The sequence below is a fragment of the Aspergillus wentii genome, assembly GCF_001890725.1.
Source record: "Aspergillus wentii DTO 134E9 unplaced genomic scaffold ASPWEscaffold_7, whole genome shotgun sequence".
NCBI classification, from domain to species: Eukaryota; Fungi; Ascomycota; class Eurotiomycetes; order Eurotiales; family Aspergillaceae; genus Aspergillus; species Aspergillus wentii.
The window spans coordinates 1,969,997-1,981,828 of record NW_024467838.1 but is presented as its reverse complement, the minus strand read 5'-3'; the positions used below and the strand labels follow the sequence as shown (position 1 = coordinate 1,981,828).

Sequence of the window (11,832 nt, the reverse complement as noted above, 5' to 3'; positions counted from 1 at the left end):
CACGATGGAGGAGGGTCTATGACGCTTCAATGAGCTTGTCATTTCCCTGTGCTGTTCGTCACCTAGGTGTGGGTGTTTGTTGTTGACCTTTTCGATGCTCCAGGCTCTTTCGTCAGTCTTTTTCCGACCTAGATTCTCCCATATTAGTTCTCAAAACGTCTCAGTGTTGCAACCTTTGTTCTTTATTCACTCGGTAAGTCCTGCTAGTCTATGCAGCAAGCCGCCGTTTCCTGGCTCCGCGAGGTTCGTACTCATTAGATGAGTAGTTCGTGGCCCGACGGTCTTCCCATTCACCAAGCAATTCATCTGTCTGAGACTCTGTTCGCTAGAAGGGAAGAAAGAGAGCCAAACATCTTCCCGTATCGATCCAGAATATCCAAGAAAGACCTCCCTTTGAGCCATCTGGATATCTGCCCCGTTTCTCCCCGTCGAACCCTACCTATACCTGTCGCAGCATTCCTCCAATGCAACTGGATCTTTCCTAGTTGGTCTTTGTCAAGCCTTCGGTACCGTTGCCAATATCTGGTCTTGATCCTGCAGCTATCCTATACCGGTTTCAGCCTTGGTTCGTTCAGTGTTGCTCATTGATTCGAAGTCTTTTGTCAAACTCCCTTTTTCTTCTGAGATTGACGGCCGCTTCGTATCGTCACTCGTTTTGTCTCGGAGAGCCCCTGGTGACTTTCCGGCTTCCTGTCGTTTTCAAGGATAAATTCCCAGTCATTCGCTTTCTTAGGGTGTCCTGTCTCGTTGCAGTTTCTGCAACACCTTCAAACTGGCTTACTCGAAGGCACACGGTGTTTTGGTAAGCCAAACATTTGTTTCTCTTCTTGCTGCCCAACTTGCTGCACTTGTTTCTTTCTGATTGCACTTGCACTACCTGCCTATTCTGCCTTGGGCCTCCCGTTGACTCTTTGGTATCACACAGTTCGATCCCGAATTCCAAACACCGTTAATTCTAGACGAGTCGTTGGACTTCTCTGATCCTGAAGAGTCAAGATTCGCCGGTGCATTCTCAGACGGCCTTTTGGCCAAGTCTGAACCCATCCTGTCCATGTCTGCCTTTCAGAAACCCCCACAGGCAGGCTTGCTAGGTAAGTTATCTCAGATCTGGGTCTACTTTTCTGGAGAGTACTCTTTGCTAACTTTGACGCAGACTACAGCTCAGCTCGGTCCCTGAATGATGGCTCGTTTTCCAACTACCAGGGGTCGTATCTGACTTCGTCGCTCGTCCCATCTCCTATGCCAGACCAGGCCAGTCAAATATCCGATGGTGTTTCATATCTTGCGAGTCACGAGTATGCTAGCTCTTACGGGGAGGCTCCGTCTCCCATGTTGAATGCGGAGTCCCGTCAGTTGCCCGAGATCAACTCGTATTCTCCTATCAGAGGACCCGAAGGAACAAAAGTGTTTGTGGAGATTCAGACTCCGTATGATCTTCACAACACACCGTACGCCCATTCCTACCTCGTTTTCGGCAGCAAGAAATGCGAATGCATTCCCCATTTTGTCGGCTTCAACGGCCCAAATTTCACATACGCCCTGTCTGTCGAGGCTCCTCAGTTCATTGCCACTGGATGCCCCTCCTTTGCTGTTCCCTTGCAAGTGGCAATGGGCAGCCAAGACGAATGTGCCGCTACAACCCTCCAAGTTGGCGTCTATACTTACGAACAGCCTTCCCACCCTTCGCCATCGGACGAATCGCGCAAGAGACGCATGGAGTCTTTCTCGGACAACACCGTCCCCAGACCATCCAAGAGATGCTCTGTGCAACAGATGCCGGCCAACGAAACACCAGAGAACTACCAATACCAAGATCATCGCTCTGCCTCTTACTCACCTTACGTCCAGTCCCTTCCTACAATGAATGGTGGATTCGTCACCCCTTACCATGCGGCTCCATCACCCAGGGTTGGCCAGGTGCAATACTCGACCGTGTCGGCCACGCCTCAGCCCAGCATTCGAGCGCCATCTCCTCTCACCCCCTCGTGGAGCCCATCTTTTGTCCCGGTCAGCAGCGATGTCAGAAACTCTAACCTTGCCATCGCCCACAGTCTCCGTCAACAGAAGCCATCCTCGCCGGCCGGACGCCACAACCCCACTCTGATCCGGACATCTACACTGCAGCATGGCAACGGCATTGGTCAGACCCAAACATTCAACCCATACGCCATCTATCCTTCCAAGGCCATCTTGAAGCTCAATGGCGACCTCGATTCAATGACCGAGAACTGGAGCAAAGAGGAGCGGGACGCCAAACGGCGCCTGGTTCAGTTCACCCGAATGCAAAGTGGCAGCACCATTCACGCAGATTTCAAACCCGTTGCCCCTGAGGATCGAGCACCCAACAGCATCTGCATTAGCTGCATCCACTGGGATGGCAAGGACGAATGCTTCGTGACCAGCGTGGATACCATCTACCTGCTCGAGTCGCTTGTCGGAGTTCGATTCACCGTCGAAGAGAAAAACCGAATTCGACGAAACTTGGAGGGATTCCGACCCCTCACTGTTTCCAAGGCCAAGCAAGACAGCGAGGACTTCTTCAAAGTTATCATGGGATTTCCCGCACCAAAGCCCAGGAATATCGAGAAGGATGTCAAGGTTTTCCCATGGAAAATTCTGAGCCATGCTCTGAAGAAGATCATTGGCAAATACGTGAGTATTCCAGTTCAACGTATCTCAGTTGTGTACTAACAAACTCGGTCATCTAGTCTGCTAGCTACTCCTCTACCGCTGCCGCTTTGCCGACACCTATCGGTTCGAACTACGCCAGCAATGGAACTGGTTCGGACTCTGGAACCGAACACAACGCTGGATCGCCCCAGTCCATGTCAGACACAGCCCCCTCGAGCACCTATGGACCCAGCATGGCAACACCCGCATATTCCCCTCACACAGATCACTCTGTACCTCCGATGAACGGTGCCCCTGAGCTGCGGACTGTTTTGCCAGCCGTTAGCCAGCCCTACCATTCCGTCCCCGCGCCTTACGCATATCCCACCGTCTGCCAGCAGCAAAGTCTTCCTGCTCTCACTGCATCAGTCAACAGGGCTTCTTGGGATCTGAACTCCCTTGTCAACCACCCCGCCAGCGCACCCCAGAGCACCTACAATTATATGGGCCAGGTGCCTTATCCTCTCCACGACCAGCCTCATGGTCCCTGAATCTATGAAGTGTCTGATGGCCACTTGATGCCATCCGGTTTCCGGGTGCCACCTTCATAGCCCGAGCCATCATCACTCCCACACAGGCTGGCATTTGATGTCTCTATATTTCCTTTTTCTTTACTCCTTGCATCCTTGACATCAAAGTCAAACTGATGCTCTCCTCGATCTATTGTCCTTTTGCATCCAAAGTGATTCCCCTAACCATTTTTCCCGTGGTCGTGATATTTTTTTTCTGTTTTTCGCCATTCATTTTTCGAAAATAAGCAACGGCGCTGGGTCTCATACCGATAATGTCTTATCTACCTTGAGCCTTTATAATCTTGGTGATTTTATCTGCTTATAATTGGTTTTCCACGATTCTACGTCTCTCCCTTTGCAACATTCATGTCTTGATGCCCTTGTGGACTATTGTTTTGATTTCTTTCCCTTCATTTCACATTCGACGAAGTCGGTCCGTTCCTTTTCAGTTTTTGCATTTTGTTTATGGGCATTTGGATATCCGTTCCTTACGAAGGCTGTACAACTATTTGGCATAGCATGGCGCTGCCGTCATTCCTTACTTATTTTGCAGGTCGGTTGGTTATTTTGGGATAAAAAAGATGCAGCGGACATCTGGGTTGGCGAAGGACAAAAATCATCTGTACTTTTTTTATTTTTTCTCTTGTTTCTTATCTTCAGACAGGATGGGAAATCCTGCGATATCCGGTTCTTGTTCTCGGGGTGTTTTGTTCGATTATACATTGTCCTCCAGCTTCACTATATATGCATAGCTTTGGCGTTTGTGAATAGTTTTTTTTTTTCTCTCTCTTTCTCTTCGATGTCTTAGTTACTTGTCCTTTATTAATTTGCTTGTGACTTATTATCCAAGTATCTAGAGAACCCATCTTAATAGTGATTTCTTCTGTTGAACCTTCTCTTCTACTGTATTTCGTATGTCCAGCCTCTCGTAAGTAGGACTAGCTAATAAGCTCGAGGCAACAGGCTATAGAAACTACCTACCTATCTGGTATCTATCTGTTAGAACTTGAAGAAAGGCGCAACCTTCTGTCTCCAAGAACCAGCTAGTTAACTAGGGGGCACGGTGCCATCAAATCCCCAGCTATTTTTCTCAGTAAGTAGGGCTGGGTGGGAACCGCCAAAGGCGTGCAGAGCGTAGCTACCTAGCTATACTGGACTTTCTTTATAAGAAGAGCTTTGATCGCTTGATTTACCTCGATTTGAGCCAGTAACTATTAGTAGTAAGCATCGCTACCTAGGCAGCTCTGATGTAGAAAACGAGAGAACATGCTGGCCAACTATCCCACTAGGTACGACTGCTACAGAAAGAGGAAAGCCATGGTTGAATGACTTGAGCATCAGGGGGATGAACGAATAGCAGATGAAGGGGGTTTCGGTACGTAAATCTAAAATGATAAAAAAACAAAGTCGCATTTCCTCGTGCGTTTTATCTCGCGTCGTTTTGCATACACCATCCCGTCAAGAGACCTTTATATGGTAAATGAATTTCCTCTCAACTTGAATTATCAAAGTGCAATGGCTGACCTTCATCAGTATATGATCTCCCTCAGGAACTCCTTTGTTCTGGAGTAGCATGGGGTTTAGCAGTTCTTGAAGGTGTGAAAAGCCTTGCACGTCGTCTCAGTGTCAATTTTTGGCTCGATGCTAACGCTGCGTCGCGAGGCGATGCTCTGGCTGTGACTCTGATTGCAACTCCGACTTCGACTTTGACTCCGGCTCATACTTTCTGTCTCTGGGGTAGTGTTGGTGTGGTCTTGAGAATTGACCGTCTCCAGCGGGTTATTTACCATAATGTAACGAAGTCAAATATTGGATTCAGACTGATGATTCGATTGATGTTTTCGCTGAGCTGAGCACAGCACTGGACTGCCAGGGACCATGTGTGTTTGCCAAAGACGCCAACATTCATCCATGTCCATGACCCGACTACATTTGTTTGTTTAGCTCTGTTGAAGTCTGCTGCTCTCCTCGTCATCCTCCCTTGTCAGAGAATGGGAGTTTGGCCCTCTTTAGGACCTAATAGAGCTGTTTAGGAGCTGGGAAGACGGTCAAAGATTAAGATCCTGCTGACTTAAGTGTCTTCAAAAGATCGATAGCGATTTGGAAAGCGGCGGCGACTGCGACTACTTCAGCCATGGCCAAATGGTTGAATGGCTGAGCTGCAACAATGTGGAATCTGGACGCCATATTTCGTCTATGTTGAAGTCTCGAAAAGCCAGATAATTCAATGAAATGGTCCATTTTGACTCGATCAAGGAGTTTTATGAGATTGTGAGTGGGAGATATGGTAATTGAAGGAACTGGATTCGGCGAGGCGTGTGGAGGATATTTTGGCACTGCCAGGAGAATAGGAAAGAACCACTGCAGCTGCAGGAAAAGAAGCCCGGGTGTAAACAGTAGGTTATCATGGGAAGAGTGACCTAAGGTAGTCGCAGTCTTCCTACTCCCTACACAGCCTCTTCTTCTACGGTGTTATCGTCGTTGATGTTGAGGTGATGTCCAGGTCGCAGTCGTAGTGGAATAGCTGGCCAGTATGTTTTTTTTGTTACATCAGAACTAGGTATTATCTAAGTTGGGTTGCAGGCCAGGAGATGCTGTTGACTGGGTGATAATAATGGACTTATTGCAGAGCCGTAGCCATGCTTACTAGCTATACTGCCTCAAATCGAGGTAGATTAAGCAATCAAAGCTCTGCTTATAATCGAAGGAAACTGATCCATCCACATCCACCCCCCTTCGCATATCCACACCCCGAATGTTCCAAGTATCGAACAGCGGAGTATACAGAACTACCATATTTTTTTTGAAAGAATTATTAAATGAGCTACTCTAGTGGGCTTATTCTATACGGAAATACTAGTAAGGAAGCTATAGCTACAGTTGTGATCATAGTTCGTGGGCATGGTTTATGGTGATGGTTGATACCTAAGCTACACAGTGTTCATCGATCATTGGTATAGGGCGGTCTTAATGATCCATCCGGGTGTAGGAAGATACCATGAAAGAAAGGCATCATTGAATATACCTAAGCCTTGTTGGTGTACTCAATACCGTTTTATCGTATAGAGGGACTCAACATGAGGTTATTCTTGCCAGCAGAGTTGGAGACTGAGACAATATGCACGACGGAGCGCCCTTTATCTTATCGCCGGCGCACGTGACTTCGCGGGGCCGCAGACGGAGGACGAAATCGGCGTGAGTCAGTCTCGACCGGATTCTGGATATCCTCAGCTGCGTTTAAATCTCGCCTCTTCCCCCCGCCCTTCTTCTTCATCCAGCCCATCCTTTGTCTGTCTCTCCATTGCCCGGCGGCATCAATCTTTCTTTAATCTCGCCCTCCTCAATTCACTTCCTCCCCCTCTATTTCCCCTCCGATCGCTGCCCACACCCCACACCACCATGGAGCACATTCGGAATACATTCGCCAAGTGCAAGGAGCAGAAGCGTGCTGCTCTTGTGTCCTACATCACCGCTGGTTACCCCACCGTTGAAGAGACCGTCGACATTATCATCGGATTGGAGAATGGAGGTGCTGGTACGTAATTCCCCTTTACCAGGATTTTTTTGCCCCTCATATCCTTGATTATTTTTATCTCCATCCATTGGCTCCGCGGCTCATGCTAATATCATTCACAAATTAGACATTATCGAATTGGGTGTTCCCTTCACCGATCCCATTGCAGATGGCCCTACCATCCAAAAAGCCAACACCAAGGCTCTTGCCAACGGTGTCACAGTCACAACAGTTCTCGATATCGTCCGCACAGCCAGAAGCAAGGGTGTCCAAGCACCTCTTCTTCTGATGGGATACTACAACCCTATGATGCGCTATGGTGAGGAGCGTATGCTCAAGGATTGCAAGGAGGCGGGTGTCAATGGTTTCATCATGGTCGATCTTCCTCCCGAGGAGGCTGTCCGTTTCAGAGATCTCTGCACTAGCTCTGGGTAAGTTTTCCGCCACCCTCCTTATTGGTTTTTACATGATGTACTGTAGATCAACGTGCTGATTTGGTGAAGATTGTCTTACATTCCCCTCATTGCCCCCTCCACATCCGAGTCCCGCATGAAGCTTCTGTGCCAGATTGCCGATTCTTTCATCTACGTCGTCTCGAGAATGGGTGTTACCGGTGCCACCGGAAAGCTCAGCTCGAACCTGCCCGAACTCCTGTCCCGTGTTCACAATTGGTCCGGCAATGTGCCTGCCGCGCTCGGATTCGGTGTTAGCACTCGTGAGCACTTCCTGGAGGTCCAGGGATTGGCTGAGGGTGTTGTCATTGGTAGTCAGATTATCACCGTTCTGGGTGAGGCCCCTGCCGGTCAGGCGGCTAAGAATGCCCAGGAATACCTGTCTAGCGTTACCGGCCGCCAGCTCCAGAGAGATGCCCAGGGCACCATTACAGGCCAGGTCAACGTGTTGGAGTTTGTGGAGAAGAAGCCCACTGTTATCTCCCAGCCTACGGATATCGTCACTGATGAGGACACCCCGTCTGGTCCTGGCTTGGCTGACCAGCTCGAGGCTCTCAACGGCACTGGAAACCCCGCTGCGCAGCCCTCGCGCTTCGGCGAGTTCGGTGGTCAGTATGTCCCTGAGTCTCTCATGGACTGTTTGGCCGAACTCGAGAATGGTTTCGAAAAGGCTCTGAACGACCCCAAGTTCTGGGAGGAATTCCGCTCATACTACCCTTACATGGGTAGACCCAGCAGTCTCCACCTTGCCGACCGTCTGACTGAGCATGCTGGAGGTGCTAACATTTGGCTCAAGCGTGAGGATCTGAACCACACTGGTAGCCACAAGATCAACAACGCTTTGGGTCAGATCCTTATTGCCCGGAGACTGGGTAAGACCCGCATCATTGCTGAGACTGGTGCTGGTCAGCACGGTGTTGCCACTGCCACTGTCTGTGCCAAGTTTGGCATGAAGTGTGTTGTCTACATGGGTGCTGAGGACGTCCGCCGTCAGGCTTTGAACGTTTTCCGCATGAAGCTTCTGGGCGCTTCCGTTGTGGCTGTCGATGCTGGTAGCCAGACTCTGCGTGACGCTGTCAACGAGGCCCTCCGCGCCTGGGTCGTCGACTTGGACTCTACTCACTACATTATTGGTTCCGCCATTGGTCCTCATCCTTTCCCCACCATTGTCCGTACTTTCCAGTCCGTCATTGGTGATGAGACCAAGCAGCAGATGCAGGAACAGATTGGCAAGCTGCCTGACGCAGTTGTTGCCTGTGTTGGTGGTGGTAGCAACGCTGTTGGCATGTTCTACCCCTTCTCCAAGGACCCAAGCGTCAAGCTTGTTGGTGTTGAGGCTGGTGGTGATGGTGTCGACACAGCCAGACATTCTGCTACCTTGTCCGGTGGTACCAAGGGTGTCCTCCACGGTGTCCGCACCTACATTCTCCAGAACGAGCACGGCCAGGTCTCCGAGACCCACTCTATCTCCGCTGGTCTCGACTACCCCGGTGTCGGACCCGAGCTCAGCTCCTGGAAGGACAGTGACCGCGCTCGCTTCATTGCCGCTACTGACGCCGAGGCCCTTGAGGGTTTCCGTGCGCTCGCTCAGACAGAGGGTATCATCCCTGCCCTGGAGTCCTCCCACGCTGTCTTCGGCGCTATCCAACTGGCTAAGACCATGAAGAAGGGCGAGAACATCGTACTGAACCTTAGCGGTAGAGGAGACAAGGACGTGCAAAGCGTCGCCGAGGAGCTTCCCAAACTGGGACCCAAGATCGGCTGGGACCTGAGATTCTAAACCACTTGGAATCTTGTGACATAAGATATTCTATTTACTAGCAGGGAGGCTTGTTCTCAAAATTTATGATTGACGTTTTTTATTATCATTATTATTACTGCGTTGAAAATTGTCATATTTTACTTTTCAAGTACCTATATTTCTGCCACATGCAAACTTTCTGGATACTGTTCCACCAAAGGAAAAAAAGTGCCTTTTTTTGCTATAATTTCTTCTGTCTTTTCTTTTCTTTTTTTCCTGGACTGGTGTTTACATACATGTGCTCTAAAAGCTTTTGGTGAACTAATCTTTTTTGCTTTGGCATTACAGCTTTGCATTGCAAAGAAGCAAGCAATACACGAATAGAAAATAAATCTTCATTTCACATTTGGAAATTGGACTGAACTAAACTATCAAGTTTGAAGACGTAGCTGCCATGTTTTGAAGCTCTTACAATCACTACGTGGGTAGAATTTTCCAACCCAAAATAATACAATCCACACTTTCATAGTGTTCATATAGATGGAATGAGGAAGAAAACAAGACACAGCTAAAAGAGTATATATGCAAAAAGAAAGCCGTGAAAGCTAGCTAGGGAAACACGCAAAACATTCTCTTCGTGGATAAGTTAAAAAGTCCCCTTCACACAACCACCACCACAGCTACAAAGGTCCAGAAAATGTGACGATTTGACTGGTTTGATATCAAATGGGGGAAATAAAGGAGGGAAATTAAGCATCAATCAAAGAGCCGCCTTGCTGCTGGTGGCTCTGCTGCGGGGCGCCCGAGTTGTCCCGGGTGTCCTTGTTGGGGACTTTGCGGGCGGACCGGGCGTAGAACTCGTCCAGAACTTTCTTGGGGATACGGTTGAGCAGCTCCTTGGGGTAGATGCGGAGCAGGTTCCAGGCGATATCGAGGGACTCGAAAATGCTTCGCGACTCGTATGCGGACTGGCTGATGAAAGTGCGCTCGAACTTGTCGAGGAATTCAAGGGAAAGCTTGTCTTCTGAGGACAGAGCTTCCTCACCGACGACTGCCTTCATGGCGGCTGTTTTTCAGTGTCAGCATGCTCGAACAGTCTTTCATGGGTATTTTCAAGATGAACTAACCGGCGTCTCGTCCAATAGCGTACTTGGCGTACAGCTGGTTGGACACATCAGAGTGATCCTTACGGGTACGGCCCTCACCAATGGCAGACTTCATGAGACGAGATAGGGATGGAAGGACGTTAATAGGGGGGTTGACACCCTTGTTGTAAAGCTGACGGTCAATGAAAACCTGTCCTTCAGTAATGTAACCTGTCAAGTCGGGAATAGGGTGGGTGATATCTGTGAACAAGTTAGTTACCGCAAAGGCCATAGAAGGTGCCTGAGAAATGTCATACCGTCGTTAGGCATACTCAAAATAGGAATCTGAGTGATGGATCCATTACGGCCCTCCACTCGTCCAGCACGCTCGTAAAGAGTGGCCAAGTCAGTATACATATAACCGGGGTAACCACGACGACCGGGAACTTCCTCTCGTGCGGCGGAGACTTCTCGAAGGGCATCACAGTAGGCTGATAGATCAGTCATAATAACGAGGACGTGCTTCTCCAGTTGGTAGGCGTAGTACTCGGCAGTGGTCAGTGCGAGACGAGGGGTAATGATACGCTCAATCCTGTATTCAATGTTAACAAACTACACCAGGAAATGATGTCAGTGCTGAAGACATACGTGGGGTCGTTAGCCAAGTTAAGGAAGAGAGTAACACGCTCCATACTGCCGTTCTCCTCGAAATCGCGAGTGAAGAAACGACTAGTCTCCATGTTGACACCCATGGCAGCGAAAACGATGGAGAAGTTCTCATCGTGGTCATCGTGGACACCCTTTGTCGGCTTCTTGACCAAACTGGCTTGTCGACAAATCTGAGCAGCAATTTCATTGTGGGGAAGACCAGCGGCGGAGAAAATAGGAATCTTCTGTCCTCTGGCAATGGAGTTCATGGTGTCGATGGCAGAGATACCGGTCGAGATCATTTCTTCGGGGTAGACCTAGTTCGTCCATTAGCCCGCTTGCTTGGCCAGCTACCAGGGAAAACAAAACCAGCATACTCGGGAGTAAGGGTTGATGGGTTGACCGTTGATATCCAAATAGTCCTCCGCCATAACCTTGGGGCCCTTATCGATCGCACGTCCAGAACCGTCAAAGACACGACCAAGCATGTCCTCGGACACACCCAGCTTCAAACTGTGGCCGGAGAACTCGACTTTGGTCTGATAAGAAATCAGCACATATTTCAGACCTCCGTGTGGGTTCACATTGTATATGATCGTACCTTCTTCACATCGACACCCGAAGTACCTTCGAACACCTAGTAGTCGCAGAAATCGGGTTAACCATCACGAACGAGTAGATCTAAACCATCGCTTATTGCCTGCGCACCTGAACGACTGCTCTGTTGCCTATCCATCAAGAGAATACATCAGCAAGCTGCGGCGATCAAAGCCGGGAGAACCATAACCCCTCCAAAGGGAAGCATACCTCTGGCTTCCAAGACCTGGCCCGACCGTTCTGTGCCGTCCGCGAGCGTCAGGGACACGATTTCATTGTATCTGGGAAATTTGACCTGAAATCAGCCATGGTTAGCCTATCCCTAGAGCCTGTCCTGCGTGGGGTCCCAGGAAGACACACATTATCAAGGACGACCAGCGGTCCGTTGATACCTCCGATGGTGTTGTAGCGGATGCGAGGCTTGATGTTGGTCATCCGGGGGTCGACGAACTCGGCCATGATTGTCGGGGCCTCAACGAGAGGACGATAAGGATAAGAGAGGAAAGGAAGATAGGGATTCGGGAGAAAAGCACAGGACAGAAGCTGTTCCTGGGAGGTGATTGAATCCAGAACAGACGACGTCGGGCCAAGTACGTACGTCGATTCGCTACTG

General features: G+C 49.5%; 3 protein-coding genes across 3 annotated transcripts; 2 read left to right on the top strand and 1 right to left on the bottom strand.

The window, feature by feature from the left end:
* Nucleotides 1-1,051: 1,051 nt before the first annotated feature.
* medA (transcriptional regulator medA) lies at nucleotides 1,052-3,161 on the top strand (the record flags this gene model as incomplete). Its single annotated transcript, XM_040833538.1, has 3 exons — nucleotides 1,052-1,091; nucleotides 1,154-2,652; nucleotides 2,709-3,161. 3 exons carry the CDS (start codon nucleotides 1,052-1,054, stop codon nucleotides 3,159-3,161), a joined length of 1,992 nt encoding a protein of 663 aa, XP_040686122.1.
* A 3,313-nt stretch (nucleotides 3,162-6,474) lies between these two features.
* On the top strand, nucleotides 6,475-9,172 carry trpB (tryptophan synthase TRP5). The gene is made up of 3 exons (XM_040836296.1): nucleotides 6,475-6,717; nucleotides 6,824-7,127; nucleotides 7,200-9,172. The coding sequence occupies exons 1-3, from the start codon at nucleotides 6,582-6,584 to the stop codon at nucleotides 8,926-8,928; spliced, it is 2,169 nt and encodes a 722-aa protein (XP_040686121.1). The 5' UTR covers nucleotides 6,475-6,581; the 3' UTR covers nucleotides 8,929-9,172.
* Nucleotides 9,173-9,272: 100 nt separating this feature from the next.
* ASPWEDRAFT_44563 (H(+)-transporting V1 sector ATPase subunit B) lies at nucleotides 9,273-11,702 on the bottom strand. Its single transcript, XM_040836294.1, has 9 exons — nucleotides 11,580-11,702; nucleotides 11,430-11,514; nucleotides 11,331-11,350; nucleotides 11,224-11,259; nucleotides 11,000-11,161; nucleotides 10,623-10,939; nucleotides 10,292-10,566; nucleotides 10,017-10,235; nucleotides 9,273-9,955 (listed from the first exon to the last, which is right to left on the bottom strand). The coding sequence occupies exons 1-9, from the start codon at nucleotides 11,676-11,678 to the stop codon at nucleotides 9,639-9,641; spliced, it is 1,530 nt and encodes a 509-aa protein (XP_040686120.1). The 5' UTR covers nucleotides 11,679-11,702; the 3' UTR covers nucleotides 9,273-9,638.
* Nucleotides 11,703-11,832: the final 130 nt, after the last annotated feature.